The 20881-nt window shown below is 42.3% G+C and overlaps 1 protein-coding gene across 2 annotated transcripts in view; it reads right to left on the reverse strand.

The window, feature by feature from the left end:
• DIXDC1 (DIX domain containing 1) overlaps positions 1–20881 on the reverse strand; it is an 89402-nt gene that overhangs the window by 4116 nt on the left and 64405 nt on the right. For both annotated transcript variants that reach the window (XM_008065584.2, XM_008065585.1), the window contains 3 exons: positions 20182–20343; positions 19425–19491; positions 864–969 (listed from right to left, as the gene is read on the reverse strand). In XM_008065584.2, coding sequence (XP_008063775.1) covers positions 864–969; positions 19425–19491; positions 20182–20343 — 335 coding nt within the window. The remainder of the gene's footprint in view (positions 1–863; positions 970–19424; positions 19492–20181; positions 20344–20881) is intronic.

The raw sequence follows: 20881 nt of genomic DNA on the forward strand, positions 1-20881 counted from the left end.
AGGCAACAGGCAGAAATGGCCCCTTTGTTAGGTCACTGCCCCTGATAACTCAGATGACTAAACAGCAGAGGTTGGAGAGCCAGTCACCAACAGGGAATGAAAATGGCTTTACATATAAGGTGATCTGAGAATTTGAAACAGATTTATGCTTCAGCAGCAGCCAAATTACTTTTCTCTGTTTTTCTCTGTAAATAGGACATAAGGTCCCTGAAATCAAATTTGCTGAATAACCATAAATACGCCTAAGTTCTCTTGATTTTCTTCCTTGTTCTTTAGGGTGGCAGAATTAAATCAATTATCATCTTTATCCTTCTGTCTTTAGGAACCTGGCTTCCAGCCCAGACTAAATAAGCAGGCTCTCTAGGGAAGGAAAATCCTGTAACCTCACTCAATAGTTGGTTCCAGAGTTTAAATAATCTTTATTTCAAAACCATTTCCCTTAAGAGGAAGTATGTTAACTGAGTTTTTGGAAGGTTGTTAACATTTCTCAACAGGGATTAGTTGCAGACATTGAATAGCAACAAAGATCAATGAGTCGCAGCCCTGGAGTGGAGTGCCAGGCTGCAATCCATGTTATCAGCAGGAGCTATTTTGAACACCTTAAAATCTGTTTTTCCAAACTTAGAGCATATTTGCATAGTTATCAGGATTGGAAGTACTACTGTTGTACCTAATAGTAGATTATGACCTGTTCCTTATTATGCCACTGGTTAGTGGCAGGGCTGGAAGCAGAATCTGCCTCCGGCTCTTCTCCTTACACCACACTGCATCTCCAACACCTTTCAGCTGCGCATATGGGTAGTAGCTAATGGTTCTGCCCTCCTCTCCTTTTTTACAGAGAAATAATGATCCCAGAATCCTACCTCTTTGGTATGTTGACCATGAAGGGCGTAAGTGACCGGTCAGTGAAATAGAGCACTTTAGTGCAGGTGCTGCTGACAGTTGGAGAGCTCTGTGAGTGAGGCAACTCTGCAATCAGAGAGACTCTGTAGTTATTAGAACATTCAATTTGCTCCAAGTCACCCCTCATTTCCAGTTATTCAAAATGTCCCAGAAGTATGAAGCTGCCTGAGGTGACAGCACTCAACTCTCACACCCTTGCCAAATACCATGTCAAGAGGCTGTGATCCACAGGAAGTCACCGCCAGGACCACAAGGACACAAGGTACTTCAGATGTGGACACTATCACGAGGACCATCACTGCTCACTCATAGCAGGGAAATGGCAACTGATCTGACAGGTATTGTTAAAGAACAAAGGACAGAGGAAGCTGGCAAGATTTCAGCTGAGGCAGAGCAGACACACAGCAGGAGCTGTAGACTCTGCCAACATTTACATTTTGAAGTCAGTAGTGGAGAATACTCAGGTGATTCATGAAGAGAAAAATCAATAGGAACAAGAACTACGGGAGCAAAGTAGCCTTAGAAACTCAGAAGCCAAGGAGAATTTCAGTCTAAAAGGTACACCTACTTTAACTCTTAGCTACAAAGAATCTGTGTTCATTCCATGTTCTTAACACAGGCTTCTTGATCCACATCTCGTCTCTTTAAAGAGTTACTTTTGGAAAAGTATAATTAATGAATACTTGTAATTATGACTTCAAGAGGAGAAAAGACCAATCAGAAACTTTTATCAAAAGGACCGTAAAAATTAAACTTTTATTGAAATCTCTCCTGCAATTTCACCTATATAGATTTTCTTCTCAACTTATTCTAGGCATTGATCCCAATCAGATTGGCAGCCACAGGAGAACCAGAGTATAAGAGATGAATTGATACAGGGGATAAGATAAGGGAACTTACTCTTTTTGCACAGAAATCACATTTAGTCATTTTTCAGAGTTATTTCTTCAAAGAAAGCCAATTATTGTAACCTACATGCTATGATTCTCCTTTGTCCCAGCATCTAGTACAGTGGCTGGCACACAGTGGTTGTTGAATAAAATATTCACTTTTTAAAAATTTTTATTTTGTTTTTATTTTTATTTTTGAACTGAGTCTCCCTCTGTTGCCCAGGCTGGAGTGCATGGCTCAGTCATGGCCACCACAGCCTTGACCTGCTGGACTCAGGTGATCCTTCTGCCTCAGCCTTGCATAGGTGCTCACCACCACGCCCAGCTAATTTTTTTTTTTTTTTTTGAGTTGGAGTCTCACTCTGTCACCCAGGCTGGAGGGCAGTGGCACACTCCCAGCCACAGCAGCCTCGACCTGCTGGGGTCCTGTGATCCTTCCACCTCAGCCTTCCAGGCAGCTGGAACTACAGGTGCATGCTACCATGCCCAGCTAACTTTTGATTTATTGTAGAGACGAGGTCTTGCCAAGTTGCCTGGGTGGATCTCGAACGCGTGGGCTCAGGCAGTCCTCTTGCCTCGGTCTCCCAAAGTGCTGGGATTACAGGCTGAGCCACCAAGCCCAGCTAATTGTTATATTTATTGTAGCGATGAGGTTGCCAAGTTGCCCAGGCTATCTCCAACCCCTGGACTTGCAACCCTCTTGCCTTTGCCTCCCAAAGTGCTAGGATTACAGGCATGAGCCACTGCACCTGGCAAAATATTCACACTTAACATTAAGTTACAAAACTCATTCATTCATTCAACAAATGTTTATTGAGTACCTACTATGTGCTAGATTTTTGGAATATAAAAAGCTATATGTAGTCTCTGATCTCCAAGAGTTTTAGTTTAGTATGGATCAAATAATTACAATACACTAAAATCAGGTTTGTACAAACTATTATGGGAAGACTGAAGATGGGGCGGTTGATTCCATGCAGAAGAGATCAGAGAGGTCTCACAGTAGGAGAATCCTGTTTAGAAAACACCTTTAGGCTGGGTGCAGTGACTCACACCTAAAATCCCAACGCTTTGGGAGGTTGAGGTGGAAGTATCACTTGAGGCCAGGAGTTAGAGACCAGCCTGGGCAACATAATGAGACCCCATCTCTACAAAAAATAAAAAAAATTAGCTGGGCGTGGTGGTGTACACCTGTAGTCCTAGCTACTCAAGAGGCTGAGGCTGAATAATTGAACCTAGGAGTCAGAGGTTACAGCGAACTAAGATCACATCACTACACTCTAGCCTGGGCAACAGAGTGAGACCCTGTCTCTAAAACAAATAAATAAAAATTTAAGAGCATGAAATGGGATCAGGTATTTATAAAACTGTAAGTAAGGCTGGAGCATAAGGAATACACTGGGAAATTGTTAAGTGATAAAGTAGGCAGAGGTCAGATCACAGAGGATTCTCATTGACAGGCTAAGACTTTAAAATGTTAGTTTTAAGCTCTGGAGAGATACTGAAAGGGAAATATCATTATATAAAATCACTTTTTTCTTTTTGAGTTGGAGTCTCACTCTGTCACCCAGACTGGAGTGCAGTAGCACGCTCCCGGCCACTGCAGCCTCAACCTGCTGGGGTCCGGTGATCCTTCCGCCTCAGCCTTCCAAGTAGCTGGAACTACAGGCGTGCGCTACCACGCCCAGCTCATTTTTGATTTATTGTAGAGATGAGGTCTCGCCAAGTTGCCCAGACGGGTCTTGCACCTGCAGGCTCCGGCAATCCACTCACCTCGGCCTCCCAAAGCGCTGGGATTACAGGCTGAGCCACCGAGCCTGATATAATCACTTTTGAAAGATCAGTCTTGCAGCAAAGTATGGAGTATATGGGAGAAACTCTGGAAATCAGTACTCCTGTTAAGAGGCAATTAATCTGATAGATGCGGAAGGGCAAGATGTAGCCTTGGAGCAACAGAAGGGATGGATATGAGAGACATCTAGAAGGTAAAAGTCTTAGTACTAGGGATATAGTTGAACATAGGGTATAAAAGGAAAAGTAAAAACTGAATGAGATTTATAATCTGGAAAATAAATGCATGTAATACTATTACCTAAGAAAGTAAGTTATGTTATCTAATTATCCATTTAAAATGTGTATTGGGTGCCTATTATGTATAAAGTAGTAGAGATTATTTATTTATTGAAGAAATAAATTAGATATAATCCTCACCCTTAAGGAGCTCAAAGTTTAGAGCAGTGAGATAGAAAAACCATTATAATACAATAAAATATGAAAACAATGTTGCTATGGATGTAATTGTGTCCCCCACCAACATTCATATGTTGCAGGCCTAACCCCTCTTATGACCGTATTGGAAATAGGGCTTTTAAGAAGGTAATCAGGATTAAGTGAGGTCATAAGGATGGAGCCCAATAGAACTGGCACCCTAATAAAGAAGAGATATGAGAGCCCTCTCTTAGCCATTGTGAGGACACAGAGGGAAGGTGTCCTTCTGCAAGCCAGGAAGAGAGCCCTCCTCACCAGAATCTAACTGTGTAGGCACCCTGATCTCATACTTCCAGCCTCCAGAAGCAAATAAACTTCTATTGTTGAAGCCACCCAGTTCATGGTACTTTATTATGGCAACCCAAGCTGAACAATACAAATGTTATGCACACGTTTGGGGAGAATTTCAAAGAGTCATCATAATGTCAGATACCACACAGAGGCATAACAGATAAAACCAGTTTGGTATTGGGTCACCAGTAATACCAGTGAAAGAAGATTCAGATGATTCATGAAAAATAAGTGGGACTGCACAGAGTTCTCAAAAAAGAAGAGTAATCAAGAAGAACTTGTCTACCCCAACATTAAGCCATCCTATAAAGTAATTATTACATCAATGTGGCATTACTATTAAAAACATGCAGAAAGCCGGGCGCAGTGGCTCATGCCTATAATCCCAGCACTTTGGGAGGCTGAGGTGAGAGGATTGCCTGAATCCAGGGGTTTGAGACCAGCCTGAGCAACTTGGTGAGACTTCATGTCTACAGTAAATCAAAAAGTTAGCCAGGTGTTGTGGCACGTGCCTGTAGTTCCAGCTACATGGAAGGCTGAGGCAGAAGGATCACCTGAGGCCCAGCAGGTCAAGGCTGCAGTGGCTGTGAGTGTACCACTGTACTCCAGCCTGGACAACAGATACTCTGTCTCAATAAACAAACAAACAAATAAATATGTGATTTATCTCACCAGTATTTTTTAGTTCTCAGTATACTGCAACACATTTTTTACAGTTTATACCTAGGCTTTTTATGTTTGTTTGCTTTGATGCTGCCATAAATGGTTCCTTTAAATTTGTTCCACCTCCTAATATTCATGCTACTATACAGAAGTGTAGGTGAGTTTTTGGTATATTGACCTTGTGTCCTGAAATCTTGCTAAACTCATTTCTTAGATTAGCTTTGTCATAGATTCTTTGGGATTTTTTACACCGACAATCATGTCATCTACAATCAGAGGCAGTTTTGTGCCTTCTTCTCCCAACTCTATGCTTTTTCTTTCTTTTTATTGCCTCTATGTTCATTATAGATATTAGTTTTGTTATCAGGGTAAAATAAAATGTGTCGGTAAGTATTCCATATCTCTTCTATTTTCTGCAAGAATTTATATAGAATTAGTACTTTTTCTTCCTGAAGTGCAATCTGGTCCTGGAGCTTTCTTCAGTGGAGGACTTTAAACTACAAATTCAATTCATTTAATAACTATAAAATTATTTGACTTATCTATTTTCTCTTGAGAAAGCTTTGGTAGTATCTTTCAAAACATTTATCCATTTGTCAAAGTTGTTACATTTATGGGCATAAAGTTGTTTGTAATATTTCTTGTGTGTGTGTGTGTGTGTGTGTGTGTGTGTGTGTGTTTTGAATTAGGGTCTCACTCTGGAGTACAGGGGCATGATCACAGCTCACTGCAGCCTCAGTCTCCTGGGCTCAGGTGATCCTTATGCTTCAGCCTCTAAGTAATGAGTGGGACTATGGGCACGAGCCACTAGGCTTGGCCAATTTTGTTATTTTTTGGGGGGGTTCTGTAAAGGCTTTATTGGGGGGCCAGGGGCGGGGCTCAGTCTTCTTGGCACCACCTTCCAATTGGCGGACAGGTCTTTGCTCAGCTCCTCTGGCTTCCTCTTGGCACGGATGATGTCCACACCCACTTCTGGATGAACTTGAGCACCCAGTTGTCCTTGGAGACCTTGGGCAGCTCCATGGCATGCTGCTTGTATGGGACAAAGCCACACACCTCTTGAATCATGTCCTGCACGAGCTTGGTGTGCTTGGTCAGGCTGTGTCTCGGATTGTTCACATTCTTTGTCACCTTGTGGGCCTTGTTAAGACCCACAGCCATGGGGATATTTAGATATGTGTTATTCAGTTTCCAAATATTTGGGGATTTTCCAGATATTCTTCTGTTACTAACCTCTAATTTAGTTCCACAGTGGTCAGAAAACACACTCTACATAATTCAATCCCACCCATCTTAATTTCAATTTAAAAAAGTTTGTTGAGTTCTGCTTTATGGCCAGAATATAGATGATCTTGCTGAACATTCCAAATGTACTCAGAAAGAATATGTATCCTACTGTCACTAGGTGGATTGTTCTCTAAATGTCAGCCAGGAAGAGCTGGTTGATAGCGCTGTTTAGGTTTTTTACATCCTTATTGATGTTCTATCCAAGGGTTTTATTGATTACTGCAAAAGTCATCAATTAAAGTTTCCAACTGTAACTGAATTTCTCTATTTCTCCTGTCAGTTTTTGTTTCATGTATTTTGAAGGTGTTATTAGGTACACACACATTTAGGATTATTATGTCTTCTTGGTGAAATGACCTCTTTGTCATTATGTAATATCTCTATGCCTGGAAATATTCCTTGTTCCGAAATATACTTTATCAGATACTAATATAACCACATCAGCTTTCTTTTGATTAGCACTTCCATGATCTTTTCCCATCCTTTTACTTTTTTTTTTTTCCTTTGACTTAGTCTCACTCCCAGGCTGGAGTGTAGTGGCGTGCTCACAGCCACCGACGCCTCGACCTGCTGGGCTCAGGCAATCCTTCTGCCTCAGCCTTCCAAGTAGCTGAAACTACAGGCATGCGCCACAACACCTGGCTAATTTTTATGATTTATTGTAAGAGGCGAGGTCTCACCATGTTGCTCAGGTTGGTCTTGAACCCCTAAGCTCAGACAATACTCTTGCTTTGGTTTCCCAAAGTGCTGGGATTACAGGTGTGAGCCACAACGCCAGGCTCCATTCTTTTATGCCTATATACACTGTGTGTGTGTGTGTGTGTGTGTGTGTGTGTGTGTGTGTGAGAATAATTATATATACATATAATTATATAGTTATATTGAAAGTGGGTTTTTATAACAGCATTTAGTTTTGTTTTTTTATCCCAATTGACAATCCCTAATCTTTTCGTTGAAATGCCTACACTATTCATATTTAATGTAACCATTACATGTTCAAATTATAATCTGCCATCTTCCACTAAATATAATACAAATACTAATAGTCTCTGAGTCAGTGGTTTTCAAATGGTGGTCCTCAGACCAGCTCCTCTACTAAGAACTTGAATGTAGTATCTCCTTCACTCTTCATAGTAATCCCATTATCTGGGTATCAGCATCCACATCTGCCAATGAGGAACAGAGATTAGAAGGATAAAGTGTTCACCTCCTGAGGGCCCAGAGTTCCTGTGGCAGCACTGGAGTTAAAATACAGCTCTGTTTTACTCCAAAGCTACATTTTTCCCAAGAAATAAGGTTGTCTCCTAATTGACTTGATCCTGGCAAAATTGATTTTGTAAGTGGTAAAGAGCTATATAATAAAAACCTGATTTAAAAAAAAAAATAGCCAGGCTCAGTGGCTCAGCCTATAATCCCGTGCTTTGGGAGGCTGAGGTGAGGGGATTGCCTGAACCCACAGGTTTGAGACCCGCCTGGGTAACCTGGCGAGACCTCATCTCTATAATAAATTTTAAAAATTAGCTGGGCATGGTAGCGCGCACCTGTAGTTCCAGCTACTTGGAAAGCTGAGGCGGAAGGATCCCCGGAGCCCAGCAGGTTGAGGCTGCGGTGGCTGGGAGCGGCCACTGTGCTCCAGTCTGGGCGACTGAGTGAGACTCCAACTCAAAAAAAAAAAAATTACCATCTTCCTAGTTGTTTATTATTTGTTCAACTTTTTTTTGTTCCTTTTAAATTTTTATCTTCTTTTTCTGTTTGCCCTTGGATTATTTTACTTTTATTTTTTTTTTTTTGGCCAGGGTATTATCTTCAAAGCCCAGAGTGTTTTAGATTTTTCATTTGGATACATCATTTCAACATGTAAACAATATTTTTTTAACAGTAAGATATATTATTTTATTTACTTGCTTTTGGTATTGGATTGAGTATGTTTATGATTCCTTTTATCTCCACTATTGGTTCATTTAACTTGAAAATATGATACTGGCTGGGCGCGGTGGCTCAGCCTGTAATCCCAGCACTTTGAGAGGCCAAGGCGAGAGGATTGCCTGAGCCCAGGGGTTTGAGACCAGCCTGGGCAACTTGGCGAGACCTCATCTCTACAATAAATCAAGAAATTAGCCGGGCATGATGATGTGTGCCTGTAGTCCCAGCTACTTGGATGTCTGAGGCGGAAGGATCGCCTGAGTTCAGCAGGTTGAGGCTGCGGTGGCCGTGAGAGTGCCACTGCACTCCAGCCTGAGTGACAGAGTGAGACTCTAACTCAGAAAACAAAATAAAATAAGAAAAATAAGAAAAAAGATCTTTTATATTTATCTTCATCTTAACCATTTCTTTCTGTAGATCCCACTTTCCTTCTAATATGATATTCCCTCCACCAGATATTTTTTAAACATTTCTTGCCGGGCTCGGTGGCTCAGCCTGTAACCCCGTGCTTTGGGAGGCTGAGGTGAGTGGATTGCCTGAATCTGCGGGTTCGAGACCCGCCTGAGCAACTTGGTGAGACCTCATCTCTACAATAAATCAAAAAAATCAGCTGGGCGTGGTAGCATATGCCTGTAGTTCCAGCTACTTGGAAGGCTGAGGCAGAAGGATCGCTGGGGCCCAGCAGGTCGAGGCTGTGGTGGCCGGGAGCAGCCACTGCACTTCCGCCTGGGCGACAGAGTAAGACTCCAACTCAAAAAAAAAAAAACATTTCTTGAAGGCATTCTTTATCTTTACCTTTATTTCCAGCATTTCCATTTGACTCTTCTAATTTCCATCTCTTTGCTAAAATTCCTCACCTGTACAGGCATGATGTCAACATTTCACGACAGCCTTTAACACATGAATTATAGTTATTTTAAATTCCCTGTCTGATAGTTTCAACATTCTTGCCATATCTGAGCTAGATTCTGTTGACTGCTTTGGTGCTTGGCAGTGCCTTGTTTTATTCTTGCTTTTGCGGATGCCTCATAATGTCTTATTGAATGGCAGACATCATGTGTAAAGACAGTAGAGATAGAGGTAGACATATTTGTCTAGAGATGGACAATTCCAACTATAAGTGGCGACTGTTGAATTAATCTAGTCAGAAACTGAGCTGGGACTGAGATTTCTGTTAAAGTTTCCTTCAGTGCACCACCATCTTCAAAGTCTTCTAGAATTCTGTTTGGGGTCATGGCTGGTTTGTGGGAGGGTTTTTCCTCTCAATGTTCTTGTCCCATATAGCCACAGACTTCCTTGTGTGCCTGTGTCTCAGTGTCAGTCTCTGTGCTTGTGCTCTCCCTCAGAAGTCAGTCGCTGATTCAAGAGTGCTAGCTGGCCTGGCGGTGGGGGATAAGGAAGGCTTCTCGCTTCTCTGTGTGCTGATTCAGCCCATCTTGAAATGGGGATTTCTTTTTTTTTTTTTCTTTTGAGTCAGAGTCTCACTGTCACCCAGTGTGGAGTACAGTGGCACACTCACGGCCACTGCAGCCTCGACTTGCTGGGCTCAGGCGATCCTTCCACCCCAGCCTTCCAAGTAGCTGGAACCACAGGCGTGCACCACCACGCCTGGCTAATTTTTTGTTTTATTGTAGAGACACGGTCTCACCAAGTTGCTCAGGCTGGTCTCAAACCCCTGGGCTCAGGCAATCCTCTCACCTCAGCCTCCCAAAGTGCTGGGATTATAGGTGTGAGCCACTGCACCCGGCTGAAGTAGGGATTTCTTAGTGATCCTGCTTCTCTCCTGGTGGTAGCAACCTCTTATGATCTTCCCTTCCCCAGGGGCTTAAGGCTTTTGCTCCATAAGCAAGAATGATCCAGATGTGGCTTCAAGGTCTTTCTGCAGTGGCAGCTGCTTCTCTTTGTGGGCCTGCCCCAGTGGGGGAGGTTTTCTTTGTTTTTTTTTTATTTTTTATGTGGACTCACAAGTAAGAGGAGGTTTTCTTTAGACTCTATCTCTAAACCAATCTTTTTGGCTCCAAAAACTTATTTTACTTATTTGCTTACCTGATACATACTAATTGCTATGGAGACAAAAGTAACTCCATCTTGAATGTTAACCCACCATGTTGACTTCTGTTTATTCCCAATCCCATGACTGCCTCCTGGCTTCTACTTTCTTTACTGTTCCTAGTGTAAGAATAAAGTCACCTTGATGTTATTACACAAATTATAGGCTATGATGCACATAGCACCTTTATCTGTTCTGGAAGGTTGTTTTTGTTGTCTTGCTGGAGCTGGAACATTTGCACCCTTCCCCTTGGTATGTAAGCCTGGTGTCTGGGAAGTAACAGTGTGACAATCTACCTGTCTAGCAGCCACCCAAGACCACACTTCTGTCTGCAAGTTCCCCCAATAAAATAGTCTTTACCGACACACTAGATTTATCTGCCTTGTTTTTCAGGTCCTTCAATATTTAGGGACAATCCTGCATATATGTCCCCTTCATGGAACACCTGCACATATTTTTGGAGTAATGTGATATTTTGATATATGCATATAATGTGTAACGATCAAATCAAGGTAATTGGGATATTCATCATCTCAAATATTTATCTTTTCATTATGCTGGGAATATTCCAATTCTTCTAGCTATTTTGCACTATACGATAAATTACCGTTAACTAGTTACCCTACTGTGCTACTGAACACTAGACCTTTTTCCTTCTATGTAAACTGTATTTTCTGTACCTATTAACCAACCTTTTTCCATCCCCTGCTCCCTCCTACCTTTCTCAGTCTCTGATAACCAGCTATCAGTTGTCTATCCCCATGAGATCCAAATTGTTTTAGCTCCCACATATGAGTGAGAACATATGGTATCTGTCTTTCTGTGCCTGGCTTATTTCATTTACAATATTAACAATGACCCTGCCATGTTCCAGCCATGTTGCTGCAAATGAAAGAATTTCATTCTTTTTTTTATGGCTAAAAGATAATATTTCACTGTGTATCTGTGCCATATTTTCTTTATCCATTCATCCACTGATGGACACTTAGTTGATTTCATAACCTGGCTACTGTGAACAGTACTGCAGTCGGGTATGGTAGCTCATACCTATAATCCCAGCACTTTGGGAAGCCGGGGTGGGAGGCATGCTTGAGCCCAGGTGGTTGAGACCACCCTAGGTAACATAGTGAGACCTCACCTCTACAAAACAACAACAACAAAATACAAAAAAATTAGCTGGGTGTGGTGGTGCACACCTGTAATCCCACTACTCAAGAGGCTGAGGCAGGAAGATCGCTTGAGTCCAAGAAGTCAAGGGTGTGGTGAACTGTGATTATGCCACTACACTCCAGCCTGGATGACAAAGTGAAACTCTGATTCAAAAAAAAAAAGTACATAATATACATAAAAATGCAGATATCTCCTTGATTTACTAACTTCCTTTCTTTTGAACATATGCCCAGCAGTGGGACTGCTGGATAATATGGTAGTTCTGGGCCGGCATGGTGGCTCATACCTGTAATTCCAGCACTTTGAGAGGCCCTGCAGTAGGACTGCTTGAGCCCAGGAGTTCAAGATCAGCCTGGGCATCATGGCGAGACCTCGTCTTTACAAAAAAAAGAAAGAAAAGCCAAGCATGTGGCACATGCCTGTAGCCCCAGCTACTCAGGAAGCTGAGGTGGAAGGATCGATCACCTAAGCCCAGGAGGTTGAGGCTGTGGTGAGCCATGATCGCGCCACTGTACTCCAGCCTGGGTGACAGAGTGAGATCCCAACTCAAAAAAAAGGGTAGTTCGATTTTTAGTTTTTTGAGGAACCGTCATACTGTTTTCAATAGTGGCTGCACTAATTTACATTTCTACCAACAATGTACAAAGGCTCTCTTTTCTCCAAATCCTCACCAGCATCTATAAGTTTTTTGCTCTCTCTCTCTTTTTTTTTTTTTTTTGAGTTGGAATCTCACTCTATTGCCTAGGCTGGAGTACAGTAGCACGCTCACAGCCACCACAGGGCCAATCTGCTGGGCTCCAACGATCTTTCTGTCTCAGCCTTCCAAGTAGCTGGAACTACAAGTGCGTGCTACCACCCCCAGCTAATTTTTGATTTATTGTAGAGACGAGGTCTCACCAAGTTGCCTGGGCTGGTCTCGAACCCGTGGGCTCAGACAATCTACTCACCACGGCCTCCCAAAGTGCTGGGATTACAGGCTGAGCCACCAAGTCTGGTCACTTTTTTCTCTTTTTGATGAAAGCCATTTTAACTGAGGGAGGTGATATCTCACGGTCACAACTAATCTTTTTCATGAGCACCCACCCACTGGCGGGCCACAGAAAAGCGTCTGCAAATGGGACAAGTCCTTCTTGTGTATGTGGTCCCCTGGGTTCCTATATTTGCAGCCTTTTAGCAAATGTTTAAAAATCTTAACTGAACTGTTCTTCTCTGTGTGTATGGTGGCCCCATTGTCCATCCTCACAGGCTCTGTCACAGTGACCCAGTACTTGCACCTTATCTCTCCTTGGAGAAACTTGTTTTATATTCAGCCTAGTTAATTGCCCTATGACTTCTTCTCTCTAACAGGTTCAATAAAGTTATTTTTTTGGTTATTAGATTATCCAATCTTTTCTTGCTGTTATTCTTTCCAGCTTTCTACATCTTATGCAAAAGCTATACTCACTTTTTTTCCAACTCACTTTTTAAAAATTGAGGTTAGGCTGGACATAGTGGCTCCTGCCTATAATCCCAGCACTTTAGGAGGCTGAGGCAGGAGGACTGGTTGAGCCCAGTCCAAGAGCCCAGTCCAAGACCAGCCTAGCAACACAGTAAGACCTCGTCTCTACAAAAAAAAAAAATCACAAAATTAGCTGGGCATGGTGGTGTGCGCCTGTAATCCCAGATATTTAGGAGGCTGAGGTGGAAGGACTACCTGAGCACAGGAGGTCAAGTCTGCGGTCAGCTGTGATCCTGCACTTCAGTCTGAGCGACAAAGTGAGACCCTGGCTCAAAAAATGATTAAAATAATAAACTGAAATAACTAAATAAAATTGAGGTAAAATTCTCATAACATAAAATTTACCATTTTAGCCATCTTAAGGTATGCAATTCAGTGGCATTTAGTACATTGAAAATGTCGTGCAGGCCGGGCTCAATAGCTCAGCCTGTAATCCCAGCACTTTGGGAGGCCGAGGCGAGTGGATTGCCTAAATCCGCGGGTTCGAGACCATCCTGGGGAACATGGCAAGACTTCGTCTCTAAAATAAATTTTTTTAAAAAACGAGCTGGGCATGATGGCATGTGTCTGTAGTTCCAGCTACTTGGAAGACTAAGGCAGAAAGATTGCTGGAGCCCAGCAGGTCGATGCTGGAGAGGCTGTGAATGTGCCATGGCCCTCCAGCCTGGGCGACAGAGACTCCAATCGCCCCCCCCAAAAATGTTGTGCAAACAATTATCACTATCTAGTTCCAGAACACTGTCATCATTCCAAATGAAAATCTTTACTCATTAAGGAGTAAATTCCCCATTCCTCCCTCACTCCTGACCCTGGCACTACTCCTAACTCACTCTTACTTACTGTCTCTATGAATTTTCCCATTCTAAACTTTTTTTTTTTTTTTTTTGAGTTGGAGTCTCACTCTGTCACCTAGACTGGAGTGCAGTGGCCGCTCCCGGCCACCGCAGCCTTGACCTGCTGGGCTCCGGCGATCCTTCCGCCTTAGCCTTCCGAGTAGCTGGAATTACAGGCGCACGCTACCACATCCGGCTAATTTTTTGATTTGTTGTAGAGATGAGGTCTCGCCTGCCCAGGCGGGTCTTGAACCCGTGGGCTCAGGCAATCCACTCACCTCAGCCTCCCAAAGCGCAGGATTACAGGCTGAGCCACCGAGCCCGGCAAAAAATTCCTTTGAACACTATTTTCAATTCTTTTGGATATATGCCTAGAAGTAGAATTTCTGGGTCACATGGTAATTCAATGTTTAACTTTTTGAGGAATCATCAAACTGTTCTCTACAGTGAGTGTACCATTTTATGTTCCCATAGCAACGTACAGGAATGTTCCAAGTTCAGCACATCATCGCCAATACTTATTTTCCATTTTTTGAAACCATCTAGTAGGTGTGAAGTGATATCTTACTGAGGTTTTGATTTGCATTTCCTTAATGACTAATCATTTTAATCATCTTTTCATGGGTTTATTAGCCATTTGTTTATCTTCTTTTGAGAAATATCTACTCAAGTCCTTTGCCAATTTTTTTTGTGGCTTGTTTGTCTTTTTGTTGTTGAGTTGTAGAAGTTCTCTATATATGCTAGATCCTAGACCTTTATCAAATAATATAATTTGCAAATATTTTCTCCTATTCTGTGAATTGTCTTTTGTCTATCTTAATAGTGCATTTTTATGTACAAAATTTTTAATTTTAATGAAGTCCAATTTTTCTATTTTTTCTTTTGTTGCTCATGCTTTTGATGTCATATCTAAGAATCTGTTGCCCAATCCAGGGTCACAAATATATTCCCTTATGTATTCTTCTATGAGTTTCATAGTTTTAACTCTTATATTGATAATTAATTCATTTTGAGTTAACTATTATATACAGTTTGAGGTAGGGGGTACCATTTCATGTGGCCATCCAGTTGTCCTAGCACCATTTGTTGAGCAGAATATTCACCAGTTATATTGATTTTTATTTGAACTCTTAATTTTATTCCACTAATCAACTGTTTTAATTTTTTTAAGAGCTAGGCCAGCCTAGGCAACATAGCAAGACCTTGTCTCTACAAAAAAGAAAACAAAAATTACTCAGGTGTGGTGACACAAGCCTATAGTCCCAGTCATTTGGGAGGCTAAGGTGGAAGGATCACCTGAGCCCAGGAAGTCAAGGGTGCAGTGGGCTGTGATTGGACCACTGCATCCCAGCCTGGGTGACAGATCAAGACTCCAAATAAAAAAGAGAGAGGGAGAGAGTCTTGCTATATTGCCCAAGTTGGATACAAACTTCTGGGCTCAAGCAATCCTTCTGTTTCTGCCTTCTAAGTAGCTGGGACCACAGGTGTGCACCACCATACCCAGCTTGTTTTAATTTTTTAAATCTGAAATAATTATTGTTCTTTTCCGCTAAGAGGAAATTGTAAGAAATGAAGTGGGGCCAGGCTCGGTGGCTCAGCCTGTAATCCTAGCACTTTTGGGAGGCCGAGGCGAGTGGACTGCCTGAGCCCGCAGGTTCGAGATCCGCCTGGGCAACTTGGCGAGACCTCGTCTCTACAATAAATCAAAAAAACCAGCTGGATGTGGTAGCGCGCGCCTGTAGTTCCCGCTACTTGGAAGGCTGAGGCAGAAGGATCGCTGGAGCCCAGCAGGTTGAGGCTGCGGTGGCAGGGAGCGTGCCACTGCACTCCAGTCTGGGCGACAGAGTGAGACTCCCAACTCAAAAAGAAAAAAAAAAAGAAATGAAGTGGGTTCAGAGAGATTACTCTTCCAGGAAATTTGGTTATGAGGTAAAGGAAAAAGAAAGGGCATAACCAGAAGTGAATGAAAAGAAAGTATGTTAACATTTGCCTAGGATCCCTCCCATGCCCCACACTATACTAGATGATTTCCACATAACATTTCATTAAATGCTCAGGTCCTTCCAGATTATTTCAGTTCCATAAACATGGAAACTAAGGTTCTGTGACATTAATTATCATTCTTGCCCATGGTCACACCCTCTCCTGAGTGGCAGAGCCAAAATTATACTCCAGATCTATTTGATTCTAATTCTATATTTTTCCCTACTCTATTGTTTTGGATATGAGTTTGGGCCTACAGAGAGAAACATTCAGTTGGCATTCAAAAATACAGTCCTGAAGCTCAGGAAAGAACTGGGGTTACAGATAAAACACAAAAATAATCAGCGCACAAGAGTAGCTGAAGCCATGGGGGTGGAATAGATCACCTGAAGAGAATATGAAAAGGCTTAGGTTTAGGCCTCAAACGGAATCCCAGGACACATTCAAGAATTAAACAGGAAGCCGAGCTCGGTGGCTCAGCCTGTAATCCTGCACCCTTGGGAGGCTGAGGTGAGTGGATTGCCTGAGCCCATGGGTTCAGGACCCGCCTGGGCAGGCGAGACCTCATCTCTACAATAAAATCGAAAAATTAGCCGGGCGTGGTAGCGTACGCCTGTAATTCCGGCTACTCGGATGGCCAAGGTGGAAGGATCTCCGGAGCCCAGCAGGTCGAGGCTGTGGTGGCCGGGAGCGGCCACTGCACTCCAGTCTGGGCAACAGAGTGAGACTCCAACTCAAAAAAAAAAGAATTAAACAGGGGAGAAAACAAGGAGATTCAGGAAGAGTTAGGAAAACTAAAGTATCTACTTCACTAGACTGCAAATCCAAAGAGGGCAAGTACTAAGTCCATCTTGTTCATCTTTTTATCTCCAGGGTCTGATGCTGATGGCACATAACGAACGTTCAATAAATATCTGTTAAATGACTAACTTGGATGGTACTGAAGCTGAAGGAAGAATGTTTCCAGAAGACTATTCTGAAAGAGTAAATGTTTTTGAAAAAACAATGAAAGGTAAGGGTTGAAAAGTAACCACTTGATTAGGCAATAAGAAAGTCAACAGTGACCCAATCAAAAGAAGACTAAATGGAATAACTGAGTAAAAGACTGTAGTGGGTTGAGTAGTGAAGAGGAAGTGAGGAAGAGAAGTATAGACTATTCTTTTAAGACATTTGACGTGAGGGGATAAGAGAAATAAATCAGAAGCTAGAGAACTAGGAGGATTACTTAAATTTTTGTATTTTGGGATTAGAGACATTTCAGCTTATTTGTGAATATAGATACCAGTGGAAGTGCTAGCTTAACGATTTAGTTTTTTGTTTGTTTGCTTGTTTGTTTTTTGAGTTGGAGTCTCACTCTGTCATCCAGGCTAGAGTGCAGGGGCACACTCACAGCTACCACAGCCTCAACCTGCTGGGCTCAGGCTATCCTTCTGCCTCAGGCTTCAAAGTAGCTGGAACTATAGGCATGTGCCACCATGCCCAAATAATTTTTTTGATTTATTGTAAAGACAAGGTCTCCGCATGTTGCCCAGGCTGGTCTCAAACCATGGGCTCAGGTAATCTTCTCGTCTCTGCCTCCCAAAGTGTTGGGATTACAGGCATGAGCCACCATGCCCAGCTCTAGAGACATTTCAGCTTGTTTGTGAATATAGATATCACTGGAAGTGCTAGCTTAACAATTCAGTTTTTTTGTTTGTCTGTTTTTTTGAGTTGGAGTCTCACTCTGTTACCCAGGCTGGAGTGCAGTGGCATGCTCACGGCCACCACAGCCTCGACCTGCTAAGTACAGGCGATCCTTCTGCTTCAGCCTTCTACCTCGCTCAGTCACAATTTAGTTTTTAAGCAGCTATAAATTTATTTGTAGTTTTAAAATTAGCACTACATATGCACAAAGGAATTTTTCTAGGTAAGAGGAATTTATTAGACTTTGGAAAAAGGATTTTCAAATATTGAGACCTATTAACATTGGCAGTTTACATTAACCTGAAGAAATTAATAAAAAGGATAATAATAAAATCAAAATCTTCTCAAAATAATAGAAATGACTGTTTCAAAGTATTGCTAGAAAAAGGAACTGATCTGTTCAACTCAGACTTAATTTAAACAAACAAAAAAAAACTGAGGGTACTTGGTCCTGTACCAGGGAAAGTGAGGGCAAGTTAGAGGCCCAAACTTCACTTGTATGCAGCTTACTTGTATAGTTAATCCTTACTTGTACCCCACATCTCTATAATAAAATAATGTTTAATTTAAAAATGTATATTTCCACCTAAAAAAACAAACTGAAACTAATTCTGCCACTAAAATAAACTGTTTCATTCCCAGCACAGATACCTCATCCAAGAGGAAAATAAATCTGAGATCAGAGATTTGAGATGTTTTATTTACGCTACAAAAAATTTTATATTTAATATTTTACTTTAAGTGTTTCACTTTAGGTTTTGTTCAATGTGGTTTTAAAACCTATTTGTGTAATATACAAAGCTGAGTCTAGTCAGCTTTTTACTATTTGTTTTGTATTGCTTTGAGTCAGGATCTCACTCTGTCTCTCAGGCTGGAGTGCAATGGCATGATCCACAGCCTCAGCCTCCTGGACTCAAGTGATCCTTCCGCTTCAGTCTCCATAATGGCTGGGATTACAGACACATGCCACGACACCCAGCTAATTTTTTAATTTTTTTTGTCTCTCTATATTGGCCAGGCTGCTATTTGGTTTGTATAAATTATTGTTAAACTATAAAAGATAAGAAAATATGAACAGTATTAAACTAAAATGCAAGGTAGAGCCGGGCTCGGTGGCTCAGCCTGTAATCCCGCGCCTTTGGGAGGCTGAGGTGAGTGAATTGCCTGAGCCCGCGGGCTCGAGACCCGCCTGGGCAACTTGGCAAGGCCTCAACTCTACAATAAATCAAAAATTAGCTGGGCGTGGTAGCACGTTCTTGTAGTTCCTGCTACTTGGAAGGCTGAGGCGGAAGGATCACTAGAGCCCAGCAGGTTGAGGCAGCGGTGGCCGGGAGCGGCCACTGCACTCCAGTCTAGGCAACAGAATGAGACTCCAACCCAAAAAATAAATAAATAAATAAATAAATGAAATGAAATGCAAGGTAGATTTCCAATAAGGGAATATACAGCAAAAGAAAAACTGAAGAATAGGCATGGAGCAGTTTAAAACACACTTCCTAGCCACGGCCATTAGATGGTGCAAATATTTTACAGGACTTAAACTAAATGACCTAAGCGCTGTTTTAAGGAAAATCCTCAAATAAATTAAACTTCTTGCCTCTAGGAAAAAGTGGAAATTCTTTTGTACTTTTGGCAACTGTAGGATGATTTGTATACGTATGTGTGTGTTGTTTTTTATATTTTGCTTTGTTTGGCGTAAATCTTTTGAGCTTGTATATTTTCCAAAGGTATTTTAGCCTTTCTGAGTCAGCAGCATCCTGCCTGCATGTGAGTAAATGGCTCTTGGGGCCATGGCGGTGGTGATGATGGTATGTGTCTCCATAGTCCTAGAACTAACTCAATTCTGGTATTGCCACAGGAACAAAATATTATAAAAGTGAAGTGCTACAAGAAAAAGTATATCCCCCAAATATAGTGTGAAGAGTACTAAATTTCCAGTCTGATATGCTAGGAGCCCCCACTAAGCAAAAATGAGTACTTACTCGAATTAGGGGGCCAGGACTGCTGGTATTCACTACGAGCTTGAGTTCTGGGTGACTTGACCCGAACCTGGAGAGCCATCCAAAAATCGCAAGTTATGATCAATGGGAGAATTTACTAAGAAATTTAAATCATAAAAGTGTTCCTAAAATATATACTTTTCTACCACCTCTTCTTCTACAACATGTAAAACCGGATATATTTATCCTAATGATAATAATGTACATATATAAAAGGGCTTTCTAGTTTCCAATGCATTTTCCATATATTTTCTCATCCGATGCCAAGCTCATTCAGGGGAGGTAGGGAGGAGAATAAGCAGTAAAGAGAGATCCTGTGGGATCAATAACCACAATTCCCTACACAGCTACACAGAGGCTGGGAGCAAGAGTGGTCATGAACTCCTTCCCTGGATGGTCATACCATGATGAATCCCACTGGGAGGAAAACCAAAGAGAAAAGAACTGTAACCTTTTTCATGCTGCCTTCCCCTAAATTAAAATTCATATCCTATAAGAAAGCGATTGGCAGTAATGGGTAACTGTCAGGGGAGGGGGGGCGTGGGATTGGCAGTTGAGGGAAACTGCTAAGGGAGAGAGGGGCATACCTTATCAACAAGGGTACCTGCATTATCAATGTTTGTATACCTAACCCTGAATTATACCCTAAATCTTTATTATAAAAATTTTTAAAAAAATTCATAAAACCCCATTTCCTCAACAAGCTTGCCTAAGAAAGACACCCCAGCAAGAGGATTACCTTTCTTTCTTGTTTCTTCTGTGTCTCCATGACATGCAGGCGCTCCATGAGGCTGGAGATGCCCTGTTCCAAGCTGTCAATGGTATGGTGCTGAGGGTCGTGGCCACTGAAACTGTTGCGTAGGCTGCGGAGAGCATCTCGAACAAGCTGCAGGTCACTGGTCTGTGGGCAAAAACAAAGTGCTGCCGGCATGGCCCAACTGCTGGACTTAAGAAGATATAGGTCAGAGGTTTCCAGAATAGGTCTTTAATTTTTGTGGAAGTATGAGCCACAGGAAATTTTCCTCCACAGAAGAAGGCCTACTGTTTGTCCACTAATTATTATTATTTTTTTTTTGAGTTGGAGTCTCACTCCATCGCCCATGCTGGGGCACAGTAGCATGCTCATGGCCACCCCAGCCTTGACCTGCTGAGCTCAGGCGATCCTTCCGCCTCGGCCTTCCAAGTAGCTGGAATTACAGGTGCGTGCTACCACGCCCAGCTAATTTTTTGATTTAGTGTAGAGATGAGGTCTCATCAAGTTGCCCAGGCTGTTCTCAAATCCGTGGGCTCAGGCAATCCCCTCTCCTCAGTCTCCCAAAAAGTGCTCGGATTCGGGCTTGAGCCACCACGCCTGGCCCAACCCACTAATTCTTCATTGTTGATACAGAGTACGGTGGCTCAGCCTGTAATCCCGCGCATTGGGAGGCTGAGGTGAGTGG

This window comes from Carlito syrichta, unplaced genomic scaffold (assembly GCF_000164805.1).
Source record: "Carlito syrichta isolate Samal-C Ts95f unplaced genomic scaffold, Tarsius_syrichta-2.0.1 Scaffold308670, whole genome shotgun sequence".
Taxonomy (NCBI): Eukaryota; Metazoa; Chordata; class Mammalia; order Primates; family Tarsiidae; genus Carlito; species Carlito syrichta.